Genomic DNA, 27,781 nt, shown 5'->3' with positions numbered 1-27,781 from the left:
TAAAAGTAGGCTAACTTTAATGGGAATATATTCCAAGGCTGCCAGAAAGACATGGATTAAAAAACAAACAAACAAACAAGGAGATAGTGTCAAAGAAACCATTTTACAAACGAATAAGCCAAAACTAGTATCAGGTGAGGTAATAAATATTTGACGTCAGGGTCAGGGCCCCTTTTTTTCTGAAGCCATAAAGCAAACTTAGGTAGTGACGCAAACGCATCTATTTCGTTACTAAATGCCTTGTTTCACTTCTGCCTTAAATGTACAGACAAAAGTTTTGGGGAAGGATGCAAATGACAGAAGATGTCTTCTAGTAACTTGTTACTAAAAAAACAAAACAGGGGGAAGTAAAATCAACAGTCTGGTGGGAAAGAACGGAGCCTAAAACACACAAGAAAGTGTCTCTTTTGCATTTCAAAGATGCTGCTGCTAAGGAACTGCTAGAGAGGCTGTGTGCTTTTGCCGTCGTTGCTGCCCCCCCCCCCCCCCCCCCCCCGCAAATACGGCTCTCAGCTGTTTCTCTGGGAAGCATTTCACATAAGGTCTTTTGTATATCACAATGTGCAAAATCTGATGAGATAAAGCAGAGTGGTGTACGTCAGTGTGGACGGAGGGAAGGACAGTCAGCAAGAAAAACAGCTTTGTTAAAAACCAACTAAAATTATAAAACAGAGACATAAACAAATGCTTATGCATCAAGCTATTAAAAATCCACCATCTGAATGGACACGAGAATAGCGATGAAAGGATAAAATTCAGGTCCAAGGCCAACACATTTTGCCCAATCGATTCCACAACCTTTACCATTTCTCTTGCTGTATCCGGTAAATTCTGCTGAAACACAAACTTGACTCCAAGCATTGGCAGAATGTCAAGAACAGAAAGGCTATTTAGGAGGAAAATCCCCAAAAGGAAAACAAAAATACCCTCACTGGACTGCCAGACCTGCATCTTAACATGATGATATTCGTCGTTAAATACAGCATCCTCCAGTGCTTGTATGGGGGTTTGTGTTTTATGCTCTGACCAATCAAAGGGCAAACTTTCCCCATGGGAAATTCCAGCATTCCATGTGCCACCCCAGGATGAGCAGAAATGAGAGAAGAGGACTAGGTAAACTCTGAAAAAGTTATTTTCCACAGCTGAATTCACTGTGGATCTTGCGTCTGTTTGGGAGTTGGCGCCGCAGTCACGACCACCGTGGAGACTGTTTTGGTTGAGCCAGACACCGTGCCCTGCTGGAGATGTGAAGCCGGGACAGCTTGAATTCGTACCTGTGCAAATGAGAAAGAACAAGGCTGTCATGGGCAGAATCAACCGGCCTTTGTGGGTTTTCCAGGCTTTGAGGCCACGGTCTGGTAGTTTTTGCCCCTAACGTATCATCTGCATCTACAGCTGGTATGTCAGGATAAGATGTGTTTCTCTTTTACTGTGCCATGGAGAGGAACGCATTTACCGTGACATGCCTCAGAAGATGCCAGCCATAGATGCAAGCGAAATGTTAGGGGCAAAAACTACCAGATCATGGTCACATAGCCCGGAAAACCCACAACAACAAGCAGAGGTTAGTTTCATTGCATGCTCCGCCCTCTGTCATGCTGCAAAAAAACACAGATACTTAGTGGGACTAGAATGGTAACAGTCCCCTTTTTTCACCAAGCTACCTGTTACAAATGTTTCAAGCAAGGCTGCTAGCATGAAGGTAAAGCAAGCATTAGAGAATGGTTTTGTTTTGATCTGTTTTGACATCAAGTCAGATTTGACTTACAGCATCCCCTAATGGGGTTTTCAAGGCAAGAGACCTTCAGAGGGAGGGGGTTTGCCCCTGCCTACCTCTGCATCAGGACCCAGGTGTTCCTTGGCGCTTGTCCAGCCTTACTTAGCTTCTAAGATCGGATGAGATCAGGCTAGACTGGGTCATGGTTCAACTAACATTAAGCATAGCTGTGGGGTAGGATGTTGCCCCATCGAAGAGCCAGAGGCCATCCTTACCTGTGTCGCCTGGCCCTGTTGCTGCAGCTGCTGCAGCTGCTGAGCAGTGAGGAAGCTCACAGGCTTGTTCCCAGCAATCAGTTTTGTCCCGGCCGGCATCGTGGTGAGGATGATGTTCCTCCCCAGTCCACTGATGCTAAGGAAGAAGAAGAAGAAGAGAAGAGTTTGGATTTATATCCCCCCTTTCTCTCCTGTAGGAGACTCAAAGGGGTTTACAATCTCCTTGCCCTTCCCCCCTCACAACAAACACCCTGTGAGGTGGGTGGGGCTGAGAGAGCTCCGAAAAGCTGTGACTAGCCCAAGGTCACCCAGCTGGCGTGTGTGGGAGTGCACAGGCTAATCTGAATTCCCCAGATAAGCCTCCACAACTCAAGCGGCAGAGCTGGGAATCAAACCCGGTTCCTCCAGATCAGAGTGCACCTGCTCTTACCCACTGCTCTTAGCCACTATACCACTGCTGCTTGATGGAGAGAAATCCATCTAGGTTTCCATTAGTCTGACCCGAGTTCTCAGCACTCTTGATCAGAAACAAAACACTGAACGTTACACAGACTCCCACAGTTTACTCACTTGGCACCAAGGTTGCCCTTGATAATGGGGGTGGGCACCACGCTTTTGCCCTTAACAGGCTGGCTTAGGACTGAGAGAGGCACTGTAATTCGGGCAGGCAGCTTCCCCTGGATAAGCAGAAAAAATCAGAAGCAGGAATGACAAACAGCACCTTCTCCCATAAAAGAAGAGGGCTCCGATGCCCTCCTGAAACTCGCACTTCTGTCCTAGAGCACTGTCATGGGATGGCAATTCTTCCTGAATCCGATATCAGAATTTGTTCATTTATTTATCTGAGCACTTGTTACCCGCTCAACACCAAAGTCCCTGGGTTGGGTACAGTTATAAAACACATAAAACAATCTTAAAACTGTCATAAGACCTACTTTAAAAAGCCATCCCTGTCCCCCACCCTAACCCTCCTACAATACATCATCATCCCTCCCCCATAACACGCTCCCCCCAGGCTACTTCAGAGATTGGGCTTGGGCTGCACCAATTCTCCATTTGTATGGTGGGACGGCAGAAAACACAACCTAATGCATGAGCAAGTTCTCAATGGCAACTGGTGCTGGACTGTCAGGCCCTCTCCACACAGCACCGGGAGAGCGGGTTGTAGGTGGGATAAAGGAATCCGCTCTCCCTCCTGCCCCGTCCCCATACTTCTGTGCCTCCATGCAGGCAGCGACTGGAGCCAGCGACAGAAATGCGGCCTGCCATCATGCCTTCGCATAGAGGTCTTTTAAAAAAACAGCACCTCACTTCCCATACTGCATAGCTGCGCAGGGAGGACCTCGGCAAGTGGCTGCAATCCGCATTACAACTGAAGAATTGCAGATAGTGCGATTCTTGAAAAACCCAGGTTGGGGGGGCGAAACAGGGAACGGACTCACATTAGGAGTGGGATCCGTGTGAAGTCCCCCCCCCCACACACACACACAGGTTTCATCCCGGGTTTATTGGACTGTGCGGAAAGGGCCCCAGTCAGCCTCCAATCAAGAGAGACCAAAAGCCTCTCATCGTAGAGACTTTCCAGCCCAGCTTAACTGACAACAAAGCAGATTCACTCACTGCCTGAGAGGTAGACACGACAGTGGTGCTGACGGGGACTTGCCGCATAGTGGTGGCTCCCGTCCCTATAGTGATGGGCGTCCCGGCTCCTCCTGACACTACAGCAACCGCCTTCGACACAGAGGCTGCCATGGTCGGCAAGGAAACAGCTGACGTGTGGACCGTGCCCGCCACGGTCCCTGTGGAAGAAGGGGGCACCTGCTTGGGGTGAGTGGCCACGGTGATGGTCTGCCCGGTTTTGGGGGGCATGACTCCCATTCCCTGCACAATCCTTATAGTAGCGGCTGGCTTGGCCTCCGTGGTTGCCACCGTGGTAATGGCTTTGCCCTTCTGGTCTGCCAGTGTCATGCCCAGAGCGGGCATCAGTTTGAAGGCTGAGCCAGTAGACTCGACGGTTTTCAAGTCAGGAGTCACTTTGACCACCGTGGGCCCCGCTGGGCCGGGCAAAGCAGAGCTGGGCGCGCTGGTCTTGGCCGGCGATTCAGAAGGCTGGATGGCGCTGGACATCATATGCAGAGTCGCCGAGATGCTTCTCCCGGCAGATGTGCTTCCGGCAGCAGCGGAGAAGAGGTCTTGGGTCAGTTTGACCGTGGTGAGCTGGGATTTGGCCAAGGTAGCCATCATGTCCGGAGTGATGCGCAGGACTGTCTGCCCCTTGGCGTCGGTGGTGATGGAGGAGGGACCCAGGCGGAGCACATCCTTGCCTTGGATGCGGAAGTTGGAGGCCGTCAGCGGGATGCCACCACCGGGCTGGTTCTTCATGCCGAGCTGTCCAGTAATGGCCACCTGTAAAGCAACATGCAGAGTGTCAAATCAACACACACCTTATAATTGCTAGAGAATGCTATGGAGGACTGTGAATGTTGATGGAGGCCACTCTTTTACAGGGCAGAAAGGAGAGGAAATACAGACACAACTTTTCACAACAAAACTCACTACAAAAAAAAGGCTACATATAGTTGGGGACTAACATGCCTGAAGTTGGGGACTAACATGCCTGAAGTTGGGGACTAACATGCCTGAAGTTGGGGACTAACATGCCTGAAGTTGGGGACTAACATGCCTGAAGTTGGGGACTAACATGCCTGAAGTTGGGGACTAACATGCCTGAAGTTGGGGACTAACATGCCTGCACCTTGATGAATCTCCATCAATGGCCATTACGCAACTTTCTGCAATGTAGAGACATCATTTCCCCCTCTCCCCTTCTCTTCCTTCTTTTGTCACTACTGAACACCTTTGCGGCTCATGTATTGCCTTTTGTTTGTACAACACCTGGTTGAATTGCAGGTTACTCGTTTAATCACAAACTTGGCTGGACAGGTTTGTATCTGACTGTCCGCTGCTGGAAACAGAATTCTACACTAGGCAGACTTGTGGCTGGTTCCTGCACAGTTTGTTTTCACGTTAACCCAGTTTCTCATTACAAGGCTGTTCCTTACCTGTTTGATAATATTTTGACCGGCAACATTCTGGAGGACAGAGGCCGATGAAGAGGAGGAGGAAGAGGTGGAAGAGGAGGAAGCGGCAGAGGAGTTGGGAATAGAGATGCCTGGCGAACTGGTGGCTGGCTTTGGAGCAGGACTGGGCGCTGCTGAGATCCCTGCAATAGGGGCTGGCGCCGTGACTGAAATGACTGGCCGCTGCACCTGGACTGGGCTGGTCTGAGCTTTCACTGGGACAGTCATAACACCCTAATGGGAAGAGCAAACAGGCAGAAGTCACACAAAAGAGTTGAGAGATAATGCTGTTCAGTTCCAGATCACTTAACACATCAGGAACTGAGAATCAACCATTTTCCATCCCCAATACTTGGCTCGACTGGAGAGAAATGCGTTCAGCACTACTACACAAAACAGTCTTCCATTTAAGAGCATTGCGCTGTACTCAATTGTTGTCTTAAGAAGTGTAAAATCACAGAGATGAGTAGTGAAGAAGACAGCCCGGGATGGAGATGACCCGTTCAGGTTCTTTACTTGCCACCATGCAGATATTCCTCACCTGAGGCAGGACTTTGCTTTGTGCGGAAGTGACAGGGATGCGGATCTGTGGTATGCACGTCGGTGGCGGTGGCTGCTGTGGCTGTGCTATCGTTGGGGATGGCTGAGACACAGCCGGCAGGCTGGCCTGTGTCGTTACCACTCGGACCTGCGGGAGTCCAGAGGAGACGGTGTGGCCGGCTGCCCGAGAGGGCGACTGCGGCGGCCCAGCCTGAGTCTGGATGGTACTCTGTGCCGTGGAAAGCAACGTCCCAAGCTGTGGCATGGTAGGAGAAGACACCAAAAGGATGCTGTGGAGGAATGGGGCAGGGGAGAGAAATCATCTGGTGAACTTAAGAGTTTAAAATGAAGAGAACTTCATTAGAAAAAGAGCCCTGCTGGATCAGACCAGTGGTCATTTTAGTCCAGCAACCTATCTTACAGTGTGACCAACCAGAGATCCAGCATGGCGTAGTGGTTAAGAGCAGGTGAACTCTAATCTGGAGAAATGGTTCTGATTCCCTGCTCCTCCACATGACCAGCAAAACCAGATTTGTTTCCCCACCCCTTATCTGCTAAACCAGATTTGTTTCCCAACTCCGACATTCCTGCTGGGTGACCTTGGGCTAGTCACAGTTCTTCAGAACTCTCTCAGCCCCACCCTCTGAACAAGATGTCTGTTGTGCGGAGAGGAAGGGAAAGGAATTTGTAAGCCCCTTTGAGTTTCCTTACAGGAGAGAAAGGTGGGGTATAAATCCAAACTCCTCCTCCTCTTCTTCAGTTAATCTGGAGGGTCAGCAACAGAGCATAGAGGCCGAGGTCTTTCCCTGATGTTGCCTCGTGGCACCGAGATTCAGATGCTTCCTGCCTCAACACGTGGAGGTTACTTTTAGTCCGCATGGGTAGTAAGTAGCTGTGATAGACCTGCCCTCCTCAAATCTCTAATCTGCCACTCAGGTGGAGGAGTGGGGAATCAGCTCCTGCTTTAACCAGATCTGTTTCTAAAACTGTACCACCTGTATCTGAACCCCCCACCCCTGTGGGCCAATTCAAAACCAGTGGATGCTTCTCTACTGTTTGTCATGAACCTTGGAAGGGCTTACCTTTGGTTGGGTTTCACTTGCTCTGGAGTAACACTCGGCATACTTTTGCTGACCACGGAGACTGGGGGGGGTGAAATGGGCATGGCCGGCAACTGAGGGGCCGTGGGTGTCACCGGGGTGGGTGGCATGCTGGAATCGCTGAGGCTCAGCTGGCTTGGCTCAGAGGTGTTACCACTGGCGGCTTTCGCTGAACTCTCCTTGCAGCTGGATTTCTGCAACGAGAACAACAAAACTGTCACCGAACAACAAGAGGCCTTAGCTCTCTGGGCAAAAGTGGGGGGTGGGGGGTGGGGGAGAGAGAAGCAGAAGAGTTTGGATTTATGCCCCACCTTTCTCACCTGTAAGGAGACTCAAGGTGACTTACAAGCTCCTTTCCCATCCTCCCCCACAACAGACACCTTGGGAAGTAGGTGGGGCTGAGAGAGTTCCGAAGAACTGTGACTAGCCCAAGGTCACTGTTAAGCATCTGCTATGCATCAGATCAGATCAGACCAGAACACACAGTACACAGAACACACAGAGGGGTGGCTGTCCTACAACTTTTGGAAGTCTCTCTTCCTGCCTCCGAGCCAAGGCATCAGCCTGAACGTTTTCATGACACAAATCAAGACATTTTGATTCACACTGTCTCTTAGTGGTCTGGGATGGGCTAGAATAGTTAGTGTACCGTTATCGGGAAACCGGAAGTCATAGAATCATGGGTTGGAAGGAGCCATACATGCCATCGGGTCCAAGCCCCTGCTCAACGAAGAATCAGTCTGACAAGTGTTCCTCTAACCACTGCTTGAAGACTGCCGGGGGGGGGGGGGCATTCCTACCATCTAAAACGTTTCTGCACCAGGCATGTGTGCCAGGAACTTACTGTTTTTGCAGGAGGTTTGGGCTTCTGCTGAAGGGCTTTTTTGGCTTTCGCGGCAGCAGCGTGGGCCTGATGAATCCGCTCTGTAAGCAAGATGTAACAAATTATCAAGCAGATGTTAATGCTAAGGCTGCACGTCTAGGCATTCAACCTTTTTCTCCAGGTGTAAGCTTTTGATTCCAAGAGTCACTGCTCAGTGCGCAAGAGAAAATGAACCCAGCTGGATAATTTGCCAATCAGAAAAAAGCAGATTTTACCTGGAAATTATCAAAGCTTTATATGCGTGTGAACAATATTTTCTATAAACATGTCCCCTAGGAGGCTTTTATGCCTTTCAAGGGGCATGACAAGTAAACAAAAGTGATTTCTCTTCAGACAGGAACAAGAGAAAAATTATACATACGCACACACATTCCTTGTAATGGCAGAAATTACATTAAACAGGATAAAAACATATTTATATTGCATTTCTACCCACAGACCAGGGTTTTAATTGGAAAGATCTAATTTTTTAGAACCTCTTTTAGTACAGAACAGGGGTCTGCAACTTGCAGCTCTCCAGATGTTCATGGACTACAATTCCCATCAGCCCCTGCCAGCATGGCCAATTGGTGTAAAATCACAGAGTCACCCAATTGGTCATGCTGGCAGGGGCTGATGGGATTCGTAGTCCATGAACATCTGGAGAGCCGCAGGTTGCAGACCCCTGGTATAGAACCTTTTGATCTCTGGCAGCACCCCACAGTTTGGAAAAACAGTCACTACACTATTGCTCAATATTGTTAGCCCAGCTAATACAAATATTGGAATCTTCAAAAACCTGAAGCTACACTTTGCTTGCATTCCTATATTTTTGGGATGCTGTAGGCTTTTTTCCATGAAAAAAGTCAAATTCAACACTGGCCCTTTCCCCTACATTTAATGCAAGCCCACACAAAACCCATTAAATCTCCATGGTCCTGCATCTTGGATGCAGCAAGACCCTCTTAGCGACCACTCACCAAACTCTTCTTCACTTCTGTCTCGATGAAGGTATATCCACAGTTTGCGGCCAATGTCATACTTTACACAGGGATCCTTCTCATAGTGCAGTCGATCCAGAGCGCCGCTCACAACAGTGTTAACCTGGGAAGAGATTATGCAATGGAATAAGGGATCCAAAAAAGGGGTAGCAGGCATGTTCCTAGGCATGCTGGGAGGAAGGAGGCATGACACATGCAAATGAGGTTTTTGCAAACTGCACCATAAATTAGTTTGCACCTTTGCGCTCGACCTTACAGTTCGTGGACCTTAAAATCCATCACAAAACACTCCAATGTCTAACGGGATATCTTTCAGACATGGAACTCCGAGGAAGAGAATAACCTGCCCCACACTTGGTTTGGCTCACCTGAGCGCTGGTGACATCAGGAGCCAGAAACTGTGAGTCCTTAAGCAGCTCACAGATCTCAGCACGTGTTCCTTCTCCATTAGGGAGACGGGCTGCAGCGTCACGGACTAAGGAAAAAAGCACAGTCAAGGGTGTGGTCGAAACACCCAGTTAAACACACGTCCTCGAACCAGCCATGTTCCATTTGCCCTTCTTTTACTGGTTGATTCTGGTTGCAGAAATTCCAAGAGGCTGTACTTCCTGCATCAAACAGCCTTTGGACAGCTTAACACTGTGACGCTCTTTGAGGATGCAAAAGCCGCTTTGTGCTAAGGCAGACCACTGAGACATTTCAACCAATATTATTTTTATATTTTGAAAGCATTTAATAGCTGCCTTTCTATCTTACAGAAATTACAAAGAACAGGAGCTGGGGTTTTCTAACCTCTCTTTTCTCTCCCTTTAAGGAGTCTCAAAGCGCTTTCTAATCGCCTTCCCCTCTCCAAAACAGACACCTTGAAAGGTAAGAGAGCCCTGAGAACAAAGGTCACCCAGCAGGCTGCATGGAGAAGAGTCAGGAAACAAACCCGGTTTTCCCAATTAGAGTCTGCTGCTCTCAATTACTGCACCCCCCTGGCTCTTCATACTGCCTCTATTTTGAGAGGTGGCCGCTCTCCACATAGAGGTTTACCCTGCTTTATCATCTAAGGCTCTTTAATAGGTGAAGCCAGGAATGTTTAATTTATTTAGACATTTATACTCCGCTTTTCTCCCCAACAAGGACCCAAAGTAGCTTATAACGTCATTCTCCTCTTCTCTATTTTAAGGTATGTTAAGCTGACAGACAGTGACGGATCCCAAGGGCACCCAGCAAGCTTCCATCGCTGAGTAGAGATTTGAACCTGGGTGTCCCACATCCTAGTGCAGTGATGGCGAACCTTTTCGAGTCCGAGTGCCCAAACTGCAACCCAGAACCCACTTATTTATCACAAAGTGCCAAAACAGCAATTTAACCTGAATCCTGAGGTTTTAGTTTAGAAAAAACGGTTGGCTCTGAGGCGTGCATCACTCAGGAGTAAGCTTGGTGGTAGCCAGTGGCCTTGCTTTGAAGCAACCGTGCAACTCTTCCAATGGGTGAATTATGACCCTACTCAGAAGCAAGCCCTATTGCCAGAAACCGAACTTACTCCCAGGTAAAGGATCAAGCTTTAGTTCTTTGCATGAAAATCAGATGACCTACACTGCTTCCCCAAAACTAGGTCTTAGGTTTAATGCTAATAATCAAGCCCAACAGCCCAGGTCAGCCTAGATGTGTGTGGGGACACTCTGTTTGAGCGTACCCACAGAGAGGGCTCTGAGTGCCACCTCTGGCACCCGTGCCATAGGTTCGCCACCACTGTCCTAGTGCGACATTATATATATAACTAACTGTTATACCTTGCTGGCTCACTGGATTAAACATTTGTACATATAAATCATTAAAAAGATACCAGCGATTGAACCTTAAATTTTACAGATCTATGCCTCAGTGCTTCATGGCTATGCCTTACCCTCTATCATGAACTATTAAGGTAAAAAAGTGGCAGACTGCCACGGGTATTGAAATATCTACCACACTGAACGTCAACTTACCAAGAGACAGGATGGTGACGTATGCAGGCCTGTCTGAACGCAACAGCGAATGTTCTCGAGCTTTGTTCAGAGACGTTTCTTTGTCAAACACACCCTTTACTGGGCCCACCACCGACTCAAAGCCGTGCATGCGGAACGTGAAGGCCTTGTGAGGCTGGCTGTATCGATAACGCTCCTGCGTGCGAAAGACAAGGAGAGAATCCAGAGATTCACATAGTGAAGCAAGAGCCGAGCAGACTTCCAGCAAAAAGTAGTGTTGGGTGGTGCTGGATTCTGAACTGCCCCCCGGTGGCGAGGCTGCCTCGGCGGTCTTTGACGGCTGAGACCCGACCTCAGGGCAGCTCCAATGAGACGTCAGTGCTACCAGCCATGAAGGAGGCAGAGGAATGGAAGGAGTCATCCAGGCCATGCCAGGGCTGGTAGTGGCTCAGGTCCCAAGAACTAGCGAAAGGGAGACTCAGGGGTAACAAGAGTGGGCTGGGAGGGCTTAAAGCCTATACCAGAAAGCCCCAGGGTGCAGCCTATGGTAGCTGTGGCTGAAGGAAGAGGGAAATCTAGTGGCTGTGCAGGGGGAAAGGAGGAGGACAGAGCAAGTCAACCGCTCTTAATCACTACACCACGCTGGTTCTTAAATTCACCTTTGTCAAATTATCCGTGTGTGTGTGTGTGTGTGTGTGTGTGTGTGTGTGTTTTTAATGCAAGAGACTAATGGAGATGGCTTGCTATTGCCTGCTCCTGCGTAGCAATCCTTGACCTGCTTGGTGATCTCTCATCCAAATACTAACCGGGGCCAACACTATTTAACTTCCAAGATCTGACTACTCTGGCCAGGGCCAATACATCCTTACCATCATCTAACGTTAATGAAACCTATACAATTCACAAGGCAGGATGGACGGGCTAATCACCTGTTCCTGGAAAATGCGTTTCTCTTCCCCAGTGCTAGGCCGGACCACGTAGTCAGTCCTTCTGAAACAAACGGCAGTGTGAGACCTGGATAACTACAATGTAAGCGGAACCACAAAGGGATTCTTACAGAGTCCTTTTAACATCCTCAACAGACCATTACACAGTAAGGAAGGAAAAAGTTATCTGTACATGCAATTTAAGTCCAAATTATTGGGGGAGGGGGGGAGGAATGCCTAGAAGCTTGGATCATACTGCTGGACTTTTTACGATACTTCTAGAGAACGTTGTCTATCAGCTATCTCTCTTCACTTCACATTTGTCATCTATCCAAAGAGTGCAATATTTTATTTTATCGGATTTCATTTCATTTGCTTCATAATGATTTCCCCTTGACAGGACTGGCAAGGATAAAATCTAGGTAGTTACCCAGGCATGAAGAAGTTATCGCTGACTGACAATAAGCAAAAACAACCCAGACACGAAAAACCTATTGCTGAAAAAATAGACTAAAATGAAATGTCGCTCATTCATCGCTATATGTTACAATTCTTTGGATAAAAAAAAACAACTCAGCAGCTTTTTAAACGGTTGTCCTCTGCAGTAACTGATATTTGGAAGAAAAAGGGAATCCAGAACAAAAATTAGAGAGAGAATGAACAGAAACACTGCTAGTATGTTGTGAATTTTCCGGGTTGCATGGCTGTGTTCCAGTAGTATTTTCTCCTGACATTTTGCCTGATGCCAGCCACAGGGGCAGGTGAAACATCAGGAGAAAATACTACTCAAACACAGCCCATACAACCTGGAAAACCCACAACCTACTAGTGATTCCGGCTGCGAAAGCCTTCGACATTACAAGAAACGCTGCTATTTGGCCAATGGGCTATCTGGAATCCAGCCAATATCTTTCTGCATCTGGTACCATCATTGGTGGCCAAGATTTTACAAGCAGAAATAAGCTGACACTGATGATAAAAGACAGGGTCTTCGCTCAGTTTCCCTTGCAGCTGCATTGGCTAATGAGAACCAAAGTCAGAGCGTGATAGTTTGGCACAATGACGCAGACATGAGGCAACTCTTGGCAATCAAGTTAGCGACTATTTTCGCAAAGTTACTTATCTAGCTGCATGTGGATGCAAGAGAATGTCAGGGATGCTCTAGGCTGATCCTGCATTGAGGATGGGGGTTGGACTAGATGGCCTGTATGGCCTCTTCCAACTCTATGATTCCACCTCTCCTGCCCCCTGACACAAAATCAGTCACAAATAGTACCAGTTTGCACTAGCTTATTTATCAATGGGTACACAGTGTTGGTTGTTAATGAAGGTGCCTCTGATGTATTGTCGAAGGCTTTCACGGCCGGACTCAACTGATTGCGGTGGGCTTTCCGGGCTGTGTGGACGTGGTCTGGTAGATCTTGTTCCAAATATTTCACCTGCATCTGTGGCTGGCATCTTCAGAGGTGTATCACAGAGAGAAGTGAACATACCATGGCCACACAATCCAGAAAGCCCACAACAACCAGTGCCTCTGATGCTTCAGGAAATATACTGCACACACCAGTTCCCAGCCCGTTTCAGAGGTACTTACACTCGGGGAACAGGTGTGGTGGCATCTGAGCTGTCTTCGTTATCCTGTCAATTAACGAGAGATTAATGTCAGCCTCGTGGAAAAGTCAACCGGGATGTGCTTTACCGCGGGAACTCTTTCACCTCACCTTGAAAAACGTTTGGTCTTTGGTCTCCAACCACAGCTGGAAGAGCGCTGCCAGCTCCTTCTCGTGATCTTGAGAAGACGCTGGGGTCAGAAATGAAGAAGACAGAGAAGGTCACCCACTATACTTGCTAACATGCAGACTACATTAACAGTAGTGAAGGCGGTGAGGGTTACCAGGTCACAGTGCAAAAGGAGAATCCACTCCAGGATCCCTGAAGATAAGCAAACACATTTATCTATTTAAATCTTTCTCCTTGACCCAGAATAGGATGAATGGACATTGCCTTATACCAAGCCAGCCCACCTGTGAGGTGGGGGGGCCAGGTCCACCTGGCAGAGGTTCCCCGGGGGTGTCAGGAAGAGGAAGTCTTTCTTTTGGAATACTTCCTGTTGAGACACTTTAATTGAAGCCATGGCTCCTACTGCTACCTTGAATCCAATTAAGGTAAACCATGAGCATAAGTAAGAGGTTTTCACAGTTCATGGAAGTTTTCTTGAATGGCCAAAGCTCACAGCTGCACATTGACGAATGCAAGGTTTATTCTCTGCTTTGCCAGCAGCTCACTCTGAGTTCTCACCATTGCTTTCCTCAGTCTATCACAGATCCCCTTGTTTATAAAACAGTTTACTAGCTTTGTACTGGAGAACAGGGGTGTCTCTTCGTCCCTCAGGCGTAATGCAATGCAAGATTTGAGTGTGGAAATTAAAACACAGACAAAGAAGCGTGCACACAGAAGAAGAAGAGTTTGGATTTATATCCCCCCTTTCTCTCCTTTAAGGAGACTCAAAGGGGGTTACAATCTCCTTTCCCTCACCCCCACAACAAACACCCTGTGAGGTGGGTGGGGCTGACAGAGTTCTGAAGAACTGTGATTCGCCCAAGCTCACCCAGCTGCGTTGGAGTGCACAAGCTAATCTAGTTCACCAGATAAGCCTCTACAGCTCAAGTGACAGAGTGGAGAATCAAACCTGGTTCCCCAGATTAGAGTGCACCTGCTCTTAACCACTACACCACACTGGCTCTCTATGCCAATATGTCATTTTCACATGGGTGAGGGGCTACACGTAAAAGAAGGGACAGCTAGAAGTTTGATGGCAACAGCCCCCCAGCAAGGGAAGAAAGGAAGGAAGGATAAGAAACGAGCTGTACACATTCACAGCTGAGAATTTTTTTTTAAGTCAGTGAGAATAGGGGGGTGTCATGTTGAAGAAGGAGGGTTTCCACGGATTTGGTTGTTGTTATACCTACTATCCTATGTAGAAAATAATAAATTTTTAAATGAGAAATGAACACTTAAAAAAAAAAGATGACATGGTTTACTAACACAAGCAGAGAAGCAAGGCAAGTTCCATTACCTATTAGTTTCCAGTGCTGACTTTTCTCTTTGAATTCAACAAATGGAGAAAAACTGGAGGGTGTATCTGCAACAGAAAGGAAATGTTAAATATCTCATTTTTACTGTTGTTTCGCTTTTTTACCCATTGTTTCGCTTCTGTTGATATACCTGTTTATTTTGTCGGTTCCTTCCTTCTGATGGAAATACACTTGAAATAGCGTTAAATAAACACTGGTTTTTTATCCTTTTAAAAATAATATCCAAACTCGTTCTGTAATGTCAGGTTATAACATCAGGCTAAAATCCAACAGTAAGTTACCACACAGCTTATGCCTAAAGGGATACTTACAGGGACCCATTTAAATGTAAACAAAATTAAATGTAAATTCAAAATTAAAATGTTCTGATCCAGGTGTGCTGGGAACAGAACCAGATTCCACAGAAAGGCTGCCTTTTCTCTTAACTGAATGAATTTGGGTAAAGATACTCTAGATAACATTCCATGAATACTGTCCTAGGAGTAAATGGGACTTCCTTCAGAGTTCACTTGCTTCATCTAGCTGCCAAAGTCCCCCAAAGAAAAGCCACAGTGGGCAAAGACCATGAGTCTCAAATGGCTCACAGTGCCGATCTGTCCAGGGCTCAGTTCATACAGGCCACTTATTTTCACTCTCAGGCAAAGTTCAAGAAATCAAGTCAACCTTGATCACGGCAGCAGGGCTGAAAACAACTGCCGGCTCCAACAGTCACACTGGCTTTGTGTGGCTTAGTGGTTAAGTGTGGCTTAGTGGTTGAGAGCAGTGGACTCTAATCTGGTGAACCAGATGTTTCCCCCATTTCTACCACCTGCTGGGTGACCTTGGACTAGTCACAGTTCTCTCAGAACTCTCTCAGCCCCACCTACCTCACAAGGTGTCTGTTGTGGGGAGGGGTGATTGTAAAGGGCTTTGAGATTCCTTAAAGGTAGAGAAAAGTGGAATGTAAAAACCAACTCTTCGCCATCTGATTCTATCTCGACTGCTGGCTAGGATGCAGGGCTTACCTCTGCTCTCGTCCGTGAGATATTGCAAGGCCGGCAAGACGAGTTCGGACCAGTTGGGGGCAAAGGAGAACCAGCTGTTCAGTGTGCTGGCGGGGGAAGACTGCCAGTCCATGACTTTATCCTCAAGCTGAGCAAAAGAAGATGACAGTCGAACAAAAGAAGATGAAAATGGCTTGGGCAAGCTGTTAATAGTGTGAAACGGAGGAAAGCAGCTTTTTCAATCCAAGCAACATTGTTTGGGAGGGAGGCACAACTAGCTATGAAGAAGTTGGCTTGCCAATCAACAAGACCAGTGGGAGAGAAAAGGGCTGTACGTGATCAGAAACAAAGATGGCAAGCTGAATGCCAGAGGCACTGCCATCTTCACGCCAGCGTGGCGTAGTGGTTAAGAGCAGGTGGATGCTAATCTGAAGAACCGGGTTTGATTCCCCACTCCTCCACCTGAGTGGCGGAGGCTGATCTGGTGAGCCAGATGTGTTTCCGCACTCCTACATTCCTGCTGGGTGACCGTGGTCTAGACACAGTTCTTCAGAACTCTCTCAGATTTACAAATGAAAACACTGTACAATAAGTTGAATTTTTACAAAGATGTAAAACCTGCAGGTAGACCTCTGTCTAATTTCGGATGGGGGAAAAAAGTACGCTCTTACCGTTGAGAGAGTAGCTGGTCCTTCGAGGAGAAGAATTTCCAAAAGCAGAGAAAAGAAACTGGAGGAGATTTCATTCACTCCAAGACAAGGCTTGATGTCTTCAAGAGGCCTTTGAAGAAAGGGATTTTTTTTAAAGCCACCTAGCGAACTCACATTTTAAAAAATGATAATGATGAATTGAATAATATAATTTTCTATTTGTTCACATACAATATTGTGGTAACCTTGTAAGGCCAGCTTATCTCCACGCTGAAGAGCTGAGGGGAGGGGCCATAGTTCAGGGACAGGGCACCTGCTTGGCAAGTCAGAAGTGCCAGGTTCAATCTCTGGCATTTCCAGTTAAGGCATCTGCCAGTAGTTGATGTGGAAGACCTCGGTTTGAGATCATAGAATCATAGAGTTGGAAGAGACCCCAAGGGCCATCAAGTCCAACCCCCTAAAATGGAGGAACACATAATCAAAGCATTCCTGACATCCAGCCTCTGTTAGAAAGCTCCGAAGAAGGAGACTCCACCACACTCTGAGGTTGTGCATTCCACTATCCAACACTGTCAGGAAGATTTTCCTGCTGTTTAGGTGGAATGTCTTTTCCTTCATCTTGAACCCATTGCTCCTGGTCTAGTCTCTGGAGCAGCAGAAAACAGGCTTGCTCTCTCACCAAATGACATCCCCTCAGATATCTAAACATGGCTATTATGTCACCTTGTCTCTCTATAGGAACTAACTTACTCTTCTTTGACAGATGAAAGCGGCACAGGGGATGGATCCTGAGACATTGGCGGGATCCCTTCAGGGTTGCCCAAGGACTCGGACAAGTCTTCCACTTCTGATTTAATCACTTTCAGCTTCTTTTTCTTTCTCTCTTCCTTTTCCCTCACCTTCTTTTTGAGTACAGCGAGGTCAAACAAGGCTTCGGGTGAAAAAGAGAGGAAGGGTTTTTAAAACAGATGGTGACGTGTTAGTAGGATATAACTTATGAGCTATAACAAGTTAAATTATGACGGATTATTGCTACTATCTATATATATAAAAATGGAACCATGCGTTCGTTGCTTCGAGAATAACCCCGCACCTGCTGGCCCAAACGCTCTGAAAATTTCACAGACCCTTACTCATTCACCTGACTGTGTTTTTACGTACCTCCCGCTGTCAGACAACACACCAGAGCCAGGTAAAACATCTTTTTCCTGGCGCACCAGGCCATGAAGCTGCCTGTGTGTAACTGTCACCCTTAGAATGTTCGTGCCCTTAGAATGTTCGCTTAGATGGCCAGATATGAGCAGTGAAAACAGTACCAGGCAATAACTCGAGTGGATGTGAAACACATACACACGTTGCCGTGTGAGACGTCAGGTGGGGTTCCCCCCCCACACACGCAGGTACCTTTCACTTTCTGTGCCTCACCCACTGCTACCACACAACACACCTACTCTCATAAACATTCAGCTGAGGGAGAGGGAAGGGATGGAGGGGGAGGCATGCAAGGGAAGAGAAGTGAGGGAGGGGACAGAGAGTGAGGGGGGCCATGCAAAGGACGGGAGGGAGAGTGCCCAGCAACTGGATATGACCCACCCGCCCTAGCAGAGGGAAAGGGGAGGTAGGTAGGGGGAGGGGTGCCATGCAAGGGAATAGAAGTGAGGAAGGGGAGAGAGTGAGGGGTGGCATGTAAGGGAGGGGAGGGAGGGACCAGCCAGCCTAATTCCCTGAATAATGAGGTTACAGTTCAGAAAACCAGGTTGCCTCTGAGGCACATGTTACTCAGGAGTAAGCTTGGTAAAGCAACTGTGACATACTTTGAATGGCTGAGTTGCGCCCCTCAGAGGGTTTACTCAGAAGCGACACCCATTGCCACCACTCCAACTTACTCCCAGGTAAAGGATCGTGACCAGCCAGCCTAGATGTGTGGGAGGGGTGCCTTTCCTTCCCCACCCCCAAGGAATGAGGCCACACACACACACACACAGCAGCAGTGGAGTAGGAGGTTAAGAGCTCGTGTATCTAATCTGGAGGAACCAGGTTTGATTCCCAGCTCTGCCGCCTGAGCTGTGGAGGCTGATCTGGGGAATTCAGATTAGCCTGTGCACTCCCACACACGCCAGCTGGGTGACCTTGGGCTAGTCACAGCTTCTCGGAGCTCTCTCAGCCTCACCCACCTCACAGGGTGTTTGTTGTGAGGGGGGAAGGGCAAGGAGATTGTAAACCCCTTTGAGTCTCCTGCAGGAGAGAAAGGGGAGATATAACTCCAAACTCCTCCTCCTCCTCCCCTCCTCCTCCTCTTCTTCTTCAATGACATCGCACAGTATCAGCCTGCGCATTTCCATGAGTACGTACTGCTGGCCTCTGCAACTGATTTGCTCCTACTGTTCCTTTCCCATTTCACCACAATAAGCCACAGCAACGTGTGGCCGTGCCCCACTAGTAAGAATATACAAATGTATCAGTGGCAGCAACTTATTAATGCCAAAGATTCAATTCCAAACACAATATGGAAATGACTACAAACAAACGGATCAAAATTGCAGTATGGCCCTATGCAGATGTTCTTATTTCCAGGGAACTGCAAGGGATTTGCAAGTTTCCGTTTCAAACTGAATGTTTAAAAAAGAATGTTTTAAAACCACATTTTTTCAAACACCACAGCTCAACTAAAGACATGTTGTCTGCTAAATGGATGCTTTCCCATACGGAAAGCTAGATGCTCTTAGGACCAGTTTATAAACACTCTTGCTTGCCTCTGTAAATACTGCCATATTTCTGTGAATGGTTTCAGCTCCTCAGGGGTAACAACTATGAAAGGCTGAACTCCTCCTAAGATCTCCTGTTGCAACAAACAGCAAAGGTTCTGCCTTTCAGGGGCACCACACCTGAATCACCCACCTGCCAAAGACCCCTTCTTGCCAGCATTCACACGCATCATGATGTCATTCAGCGTCAAGTCCCCTGACATTAAATCCGGGTGATTCTATATACAGGAGACAGAGACACTCAATCAGAACAATATCTAGATTAGATTACTGCCGTGCACTCTACATGGGGCTGCCCTTGAGGACTGTACAGAAGCTACAGCCAACACAGACTGCTGTGGCCAGAATGCTCACTGGAGTGGGTTGTCAGGATCATATCACTCCAGTCTTTTGCCATCTATACTAATTCCAGAGTTTGCTTCCAGACCCAATCAAGGTGCTGGCATTCACCTATACAGCTTGGACTCTGAGGCCCTATATACCCTCACATGAACCTACCTGTCCACTCTGGTCATCTCTGAAGGCTCTTCTTCGGGGTGCCCCATCATGTCAGACCGGATGGATGACAATCTGAGATTAGGCCTGCTCAGCTGTGGCACCAAAACTCTGGTAACCCCCCGCCCCAGAAAATTCATCTGTCGTCCTCTACTGTTGTCTTCTACCAGCAGGTATAATCCTCTAGAGCACAGGTGTCAAACTCGCGGCCCTCCAGATGTTATGGACTACAGTTCCCATCATCCCCTGCCAGCATGCTCTAGAACTAGTTAATTCCCTTCCCTTCCATATTCTATCTAAAAATCTGGAGTGTGAAATGAGCTTACAGGTACTGCCAAGGTTGTGCAGGTAACAGCACCATGTCCTCTTGGGCCCAATGGACTCTCAAGGACGAGATCCTGCTCCTCACCACAGATCTGGTGAGGTTGACAGTCCTGTTTTGCTTTGCTACTGTATGGTGCCAGTCAAAGCACAGAGGAAAAAGCAGCCTCCTGCTTAACTCACAGGTTGCCGCTTGCGCTTCTCATGGTGTTTCTTCAGCATTGTCTTCAGATCGTTCTCACCAAATTCCAGTTTATCTGGGAAAAAGAAGGGGGGGGGGAGCTTCAACCCATTGAAAATTCACTAGTGAAAGTTCACTGCAAACACAACACATGATGAACTATGATGCCCCCACTGACAACAAACTCAAGGTTTCATTACTTAATGACCTAGCGCCTAAACTCATCAGATCTTGAAAGCTAAGCAGGGTTGGTTAGTACTTGGATCAAAGACCAACGAGGAAGTCCAGGGTCACAACACAGAGGCAGGCAATGAAAAACCACCTCTGTTCATCTCCTGCTTTGAAAACCCTTGGGGGTCACCATGAGTTGGCTGGTACTTGGTGACACTTTATTATTACCCTGACCCAGACAGCCTAGGCTAGCCCAATCTTACTGGATCTTGGGAACTAAGAAGGGTTAGCCCTGGTTACTTCTTGGATGGGAGACCACCAAGGAAGTCCAGAGTTGCTATGAAGAGGCAGGCAGTGGCAAATCACTTCTGTTCATCTCTTGTTTTGAAAACACTCGGGGGTCGCTATGAGTCAGCTGGTACTTGATGGCACTTTCCACTCCCGAGACATCCAACCAATGACCAAGCCTTCCCGGTGGGTAATTCTGCATTATGTGTTTTCTGGAAATGTCTTCCTAGTACATTTTGTCCTGCTTTTCCTCGAAGAGGCCCAGCGCAACGCGCACTGTTCCCCCTTTCATAATCACAATGACTCTGGGAGAAAGAGTAGCAAACAGTGTATGATTGGCTCAAGGTCTTACAGCAAGCATCATAGCATGGGATGTTTGAACTCCCAGACACTAATCCAACCTCTAGATCACACTGGCTCCTGACTACATTGTACCTGACAATAAGTTTTACTTAACAGTAAATGTTCAAACATTTGCAGTATTAACTGTTCAACAGAGTAGCTCAACAGAATGACTCTTGACTTTCACAGTATAAAAGGTCACTGTTTATGCTGTATTATCCGACAGTTGCAAAAGGAAACTGCCAACACAGAGACCACAATTTGAAATAGATTATGTTCATCAAGATGGGAGGGGGCCAAAATTTACTTCAGCAGCAAATATCTTTTAAAAAACTGGAAGAAATAGTTCCAGAAACTCAGCATAAAAAAGGTAAGAGCTACAAAATAGCTCACGTTGTTTACTGCACAAAGTTTTCAGCACAAACCAGAATTTAATCTCTTTTTCCAGTCATCCTGGATCTTACCTGCTGTTTTCATATCTTGGGTTGATAATGTGGGGATCACTCTGAGAGAAAGCGCAGGGCTTGGACAGTGTGCTGGAGAAGTTGGAATCCAGCTTAGATCTGAAACGCAGAAGAGCAACAGTGCCATCGCAGGAGTTCCGTAACAGCAAAGAAAAACCAACAAACCAGAACACAAGATTTTCCTAGAAAACACATACACTTGTAAACCTAAAGGATTTGGGAACTTTTGCATTTTCAGTCAATGGATCAGGATAAGTATGGCTCTCCTTGAAAGGGCATAAAAACATAAGCAGAACTCAAGACTGGTACTCCCGACTATTCTCTAATTATGTTTCTGACTCTTTCAGCAAGAGGCTTTAGAAGAGATTTGAATATTTATGTGCCAAATCAGAGTGCTGTGTAAGCAGGAGGCTAGACTGATGTTTGGAGAGGAAAATCAATGTCTAAGCAAGGGTACAACACAAAGAAGACAGCATTAGAGTGGAAGTTGAAGGTGGGGTGCCTTGAGAGAATCATTGAGTAAGAAGGGGCCAAACAGGTTAGTATTTGGGTAGGTGACCTCCCAGGAATACTAAGGATGTGATGTGGAGGCAAGCAATGGCAAACCACCTCTGAAGCCTCCTTCCTTGAAAACCCTATGGGGTCACTATAAGTCAGCTATGACTTGATGGCACGCACACACCCAAAAAACTGTTAGATGGCTTGTGGATATCACCAATTTCAACTTTGAGGTTCCCAGCCAGAGGACAATTTTAGCCAACACTACATTCACAACCAACACTGCATTCACAACTCCTTTCCAATAAAGTTTCCACTTGGTGGTTTTTGTTTACTCTCGTGCAGTTACCTTCTTCATCAGAGGACAAAGCAGTGTCTCCACATTCCTCCTTCACCTCCCTGAGGATTTTCAGGTATCGCTGATGGGTCCTTCTGTCCCGGGCCTCCGCAGCACAGTTAGCAGCTGAGTGTTTTCTCTTTAGGATTAGGTCAGGACCGCCTTTCCTAGCCAGTTCTAACAGGTGCTGTAATAGACATCAATGGGTTACAGTACATCAAATTCCATGACTTTTCAAAAGAAATCCACTATATTTATAATAACCAGGGATGAGAATGAAAGATTTAGGACATAATATGACCCATGTATTAAACTTGCCAAACGTTTCAATATTCCCTGTATTTTAATTTTGTTCATGAATCCCATAATAGTTTTCCTTCTGTCCAACGATACTAGAACTCGGGGCCACCCAATGAATTTGATGGGCAATAAGTTCAGGGTACAAAAAACAAAATACTTCCTTACTCAGTGAGCAATAAAGTTGCAGAATTCACTGTCAGCAGAACCAGCATTCACAAGCATATACAAACTCAAGAGAGAATTAGATCGATTGGTGGAGGCTGGGTCTCAAAACCTCTGAATACCAATCAGTGCTAGGAGGCAGCCTTGGCCTCTATACCCTGTCCGTTGCTTTCCCCATATTTAGGGCAACTGGTTTGGCTCCTATGTGAAACAGGATGCTGGATTCAAAGAACCACCAGTCTGATCCAGCAGGGGCTTTCTTATGTTCCCCTTTGACCAGCAAATGCCACGTCAAAGACTGCCTTTGACAGTTCTCTCAATTTCTCAAGCATCTTGCTTTCTTGCACAAGATCAGGGCACTCTGTCATTTGCGGAACGTGCAGTCACCATCCAGAAGTCCAGGTCCAGGCTGGCACCTCCAGTTCAGAACCTTGGAGAGCTGCCAGAATAGACAACACGGGCCAAGATGTACCAATGACATGACTTACTATAAGGCAGCGTTTTGCTTCCATGTGAGGTCAGAAACAGTCAAGCTGAAGGCCGATGAAGTGGTCAAAACTCAAGTTCTTTATATCCCAGCTAGTTTTCCAGTCGGGGAGTAACCATACATAGAATCATAGAGTTGGAAAAGACCACAAGGGCCATCCAGTCCAACCCCCTGCCATGCAGGAACACACAATCAAAGCACTCCCTACCTATGTTCATCCAGCCTCTGTTTATAAATCTCCACTCTCCAAGGCAGTGAATTCCACTGTCGAACAGCCCTGACAGTCAAGAAGTTCTTCCTGAGGTTTAGGTGGAATCTCTTTTCCTGCACCTTGAATCCATTACTCTGTATCCTAGTCTCTTGAGATTCTCCCAATGTTGATTTTATATACAGCGTTTATGCAGCAACAGTCCCTTTAAATACTTACGTTCCGGGAGGCGAGGATCTGCTTCAACAGCCGGTAGAAGTACTGCTGCTGAGAAGTCAGGTAGCGCTTGTACTGAGACTTGAAGCAAAGCTGTCGATATTTCACCACTTCTGGATTGAAGTGCCCGTCTGCAACAAGAAGAACATTTCATTTCTGCTCAATCCTTTCTGGCCGTGCGGCATGGCCCTGACCAGTGAGTGAGAATATTCCCTTCAATGGATAGAAAAGGCCAATTTCTTTTTTAAAAACTAACTCCAATCTGTTCTAAAGAGAAGGGAAGTGTTAGAAACATTTTTCTTCAACTGTGCATCTAGCTTCTTGCTATGATAGATGGGCACAGAAGACAGGGCATTGCACTGCAAAGATAATGGGAACATTTTAAGAACGTAACTTTTGAATGAATATATGCTTGCTTGCTTGCTTGCTTGCTTGCTTGCTTGCTTGCTTGCTTGCTTGCTTGCTTGCTTGCTTGCTTGCTTGCTTGCTTGCTTGCTTGCTTATTTATTTATTTATTCATTCATTCATTCATTCATTCATTCATTCATTCATTCATTCATTCATTCATTCATTCATTCATTCATTCATTTAACTAACTAACAAGATCTATATGCTGCCTTCCTGGGGGTAGATGGCATACATTAGTGAAATGCTTGGGCAAAAATGACAGTCTTAACCAGGCGCAGAAAGGTGTATAAGCGCCTGACAGACCTCTAATGGGCATTCCATAAAGTGGGGGTTATCGCAGAGAAAGTCCTCTGCACAGCCCCCACCGCCCTCACCTCTGAGGGGAAGGGACACCCACTACCCCCATCCCCCGTGACCTCAGCACCCAGATCAGTTGATACAGCAGAAGGCATTCCTGCAAATAGTCTGGTCCCGGGCTCAGGGTAGCTTCCAACATATTAAACAACAAACTCTACAACCCTAATTCCCATTACATCAATTACTGAATGTCCCATCCTGTCGGTGGCATTATATTGACTCACTCTGCGTAATCCCACCTTGACCCAAAGTGAGAAATGTGGACTATAAATACCATAAATAAAAATTTAAAAATAAAGCGGTACTTTAAACCAGATTTAAGATATTTCTCTCACCCCTCCGCCAACAGAGTCCCAGGGCTTCTTACAAGCATCAGACAAAGAATCAAGATTGATAAAACTACACCAAAATGCAGCAAAAGTGGAAGCCAGCAGAATCCTAACTCCCACTGGAAAGGTAGCTGCCACTGACCTCGGAAGAGCTTCTGGGCAATATGCAGGGGATTTCCGAAGCGGAAGTTCTCTCCACTGAACAGAGACAGGATTAGGTTGTTCTGGTACTCAGCATTGTTTTCAGGGAAGTGGGGCAGGAACTTTTTCAAGTGTTCTCGTTGTGAATCCACCAGCACTTTCTGCCATGTTGAAAAACTGACAACTTCAAAAAAGATCTCGGGCTACAAGAGAGGAACAGGAATGAAATAATAAAGTTCCCAGGTCACATCATCACTTGTGACTGAATCACATCATCACTTGCAGAAATATTTGGTTTCTACTCATATATTCTACTGTTTCTGTTCTGGTCATTTTTTTTTCCTACTTACATCTTCCAGAAGATCTTCTGGCAGGCTGATTCTTATAGAGCCCAGCATACAATCCTCCATGATTTGGCCGCCATTGCCTTCCACTGATGGCCCCAGCTCCAATGGGTCAGTGAGCATGTGATCCAGAGAATCCATGTTTCATGAAGTCATGAAACCTCTGAACAAACAAAATTTATTTTACTAAAACAGGACAGTTTCACAATTCCATCTGAAATAGATTCATTGTTTGCAAAGTCATATTTATTGATGTTTATTTATAGTCTCGCATAATTTGAAGAGTCCTTGAATTTCAGGGTCTCATAATTCCTTTATGGGGCGGGGGGGTTATCATCTTGGGGCAACAGAGGCCTAGTTTAACATTTTTCATTTTAAAATAGTCTCTTCCTCACACTCATTCCCCACTCTCACTCATTCTCACTCTCTTGTTCAGACAAAATATCATCTGGAGTGGCTTAGTCAGCAGGAGGCAATGCTTACCCATCACAGCTAAGAAGTAGCTTTTTTGAAAACTCGTTTTAGGATTGCATAAGTACAAGGCAAAAGGGTTTAAAGATAGGGTCTGTTAAGCCAAATGGTTCAGGATGGGCATGCAGTTTTGCTATCAAGTCACAGCTGACTTATGGCGACCCCCGTAGGGTTTTCAAAACAAGAGATTTCAGAGATGGTTTGCCATTGCCTGCCTCTCTATGGGCCGAGAGAACTGTGACTGGCCCAAGGTCACCCAGCAGGCTTCATGTGGAAGAACAGGGAGTTGAACTCGGTTCTCCAGATTAGACTCCACTGCTCTTAACACTACGCCATGCTGGTTGATACAAAACTGCAGTATTTAAGTGAAATAACCTATTAAGCTTTGAAGACAGCCTTTCTTATTCTTAAAAAAAATCATGAGTATCACTGTGTTATTGAAAACAAGCTCGAAACACTCGCGAAACATTTACCTTTGATTTGAAGAAGGCAGAGCTTATCCACCAAAAGCTTGAACATCACTCAAAGTGGGTGGAAGCAGACGCACAACCACCATCTAGAACTGGTCTGTCCTGGGGAAGGGTTTGAGATTTGTTCATTACAAACAACCCACTTCTTACAGGAGACTATTTCCAAACTACTTTTACAGCTACTGAAAAGGTTGGCTAATTTTCATCAACTCTTGCCTTCTTGCTGCAGACCCCCATTTGCCTCTCCTACTGTTCCACTGACACAATATCTGCAGCGAGCAGAACTTAATCTGCATCCAACTCTCGGTTCAGACTGAGAGTTCCAGAGGTTAGCTGCAGTGCAGAAAAATAAAAATATAAGTCTAACAGCACTTCAGAGACTAACAGAATTTATTCCTGCACAAGCTTTTGTGAGTTACAGCTTATTTTACGAGACCTATGGAGCACACATCCTCAGCAGTTATTCATACTTGGAATGAGTCTCGCCACTTGCACACAAATTCGGAAAATATGAAAGAGCACTGCCCTTTCGTCACTTTAAAATACTCGGATGGCAAAGTCAAAAATGGACAACTGATCTTCTGGCAGTGCCTCTCCACTGCAGGCCACTAAGAAGGATTCAGTTAATTATCACCTTTAGAGTAGGTAACACCTAAAACACTTTTAAAAAAAATCTGTGAACCACCATGCACAGTCATTAATGCAACATTAATCTGTCTATGAACAAAGATCCTGAAAGTATATGAATGGCATCTGTAATATTAAGTTGCTTGCCCACTAAAACTCTTCTTGTAGAAAGAGATAGTCATATATTCTGCTTCCTATTGTCAAGAAAATAGCATCTTTCCAATAGCACCTTCTGCTGAATTTCAGGTTCACAAGAACTTATAGAAGCAATCCCACACATTCGTTTTCACTCTGGCATTATATGAATTAGTCCACACTGTTAAATAAACCAAACCATTCCCATAAGAACTAATCAAAATCCACATGTGGATCAAGTCCAAGAGACTTAAGCACCAGAATTCAGAAGCAAAAAAGGTTAGGGAGACCCACTGGCCTCATTCAACACTGGCCTCAGTCACCACCTAGCTTGCAGGGTTGTTGTGAGGTAATCTGCTGCAACCAAAACGACTCCAGTCTCACAGACTAAGGAGTTCTGCCACTGTCTTTAAGGGCCCACAAGTCTCTTGTTCTGCAAACATTTGAAAAATTTACACTTTAACCTAGGGGCTCAGAATGGACTTGCCCTGCATGGGATTGCTGCACTGCTCAGATCCTGACTTCTCTTGGATCGCTACCAACACAACGCTACCAACACAAGATGGTGTCTATGTAGGTGTGCGTGAAAATGGGGCACGTAGAGAAAAGGTATGGAAAGATATAGGCAAGAAAGACGTTTACGTTTATTGGAATGTTGTACCTTTCCTATTATTATTTGTTTCCAAATCACCCCCTTCATCCAAAGAAATCCCGAGATGTGCCTAATCCTCCCCTCTTCCACTAACTTCACAACAACCTTGCAAGGTAGACACCAGCCTATTCACTTATAGGAAGCTTCGTTGCAGATGGGGGATTTGAACCCAGAAATCCTGAATCCCAATGTCAGAAACACTTTACAATCTCCTCGGCGCCCCCCCCCCCTTCAGATTTGCTTTCCTCTTACGGACCACCCCCACCCACTATTAGCATGTCTCCCCCATTACCTCCGAGCGCAAAACAGGTGATCAGGCCACTCACTTTAAAGCCCACCCCTCACCTTCACACGACTCGGACATTCCGCTTCCAGGTCGTGGGGGAAGCGGACGCAGAACGCATGCGCAGAACCCAGGTTCTCCC

General features: G+C 46.5%; 1 protein-coding gene across 4 annotated transcripts; it reads right to left on the bottom strand.

Moving 5' to 3' along the window:
- NFRKB (nuclear factor related to kappaB binding protein) lies at positions 1-27,781 on the bottom strand. Of its 4 annotated transcripts, none has more exons than XM_048512984.1 (27): positions 27,702-27,781; positions 25,946-26,044; positions 25,008-25,164; positions 24,659-24,860; positions 23,426-23,553; positions 22,062-22,236; positions 21,215-21,313; positions 19,952-20,025; positions 19,086-19,170; positions 16,938-17,118; positions 16,209-16,317; positions 15,559-15,685; positions 14,536-14,601; positions 13,181-13,260; positions 13,054-13,097; positions 11,463-11,523; positions 10,555-10,729; positions 8,944-9,050; positions 8,555-8,678; positions 7,557-7,636; positions 6,695-6,906; positions 5,614-5,902; positions 5,055-5,306; positions 3,613-4,398; positions 2,563-2,669; positions 1,993-2,128; positions 1-1,274 (listed from the first exon to the last, which is right to left on the bottom strand). In XM_048512984.1, the coding sequence occupies exons 3-27, from the start codon at positions 25,140-25,142 to the stop codon at positions 1,149-1,151; spliced, it is 3,960 nt and encodes a 1,319-aa protein (XP_048368941.1). In that variant the 5' UTR covers positions 25,143-25,164; positions 25,946-26,044; positions 27,702-27,781; the 3' UTR covers positions 1-1,148. The 4 variants fall into 4 exon arrangements, with proteins under 4 accessions (XP_048368941.1, XP_048368942.1, XP_048368939.1 ...); XM_048512985.1 differs by having other exon boundaries at positions 27,683-27,745; XM_048512982.1 differs by having other exon boundaries at positions 27,649-27,732.

Source organism: Sphaerodactylus townsendi, linkage group LG12, assembly GCF_021028975.2.
Source record: "Sphaerodactylus townsendi isolate TG3544 linkage group LG12, MPM_Stown_v2.3, whole genome shotgun sequence".
In the NCBI taxonomy this organism is placed as follows: Eukaryota; Metazoa; Chordata; class Lepidosauria; order Squamata; family Sphaerodactylidae; genus Sphaerodactylus; species Sphaerodactylus townsendi.
Note: the sequence above shows the minus strand (reverse complement) of the source record. Positions and strands in the feature narration are given on the sequence as shown.

Bases quoted from the DNA above. Each gene is read 5' to 3' on its own strand.
- NFRKB (XM_048512984.1), bottom strand. From the start codon at position 25,142: ATGGATTCTCTGGATCACATGCTCACTGACCCATTGGAGCTGGGGCCA. The intron at 21,314-22,061 runs GTAACTGCACGA...TCTGCGTTTCAG, and splicing joins TTTGTCCTCTGATGAAGAAG to ATCTAAGCTGGATTCCAACT. The intron at 8,679-8,943 runs GTGAGCCAAACC...ATCTCTTCCCAG, and splicing joins CTGATGTCACCAGCGCTCAG to GTTAACACTGTTGTGAGCGG.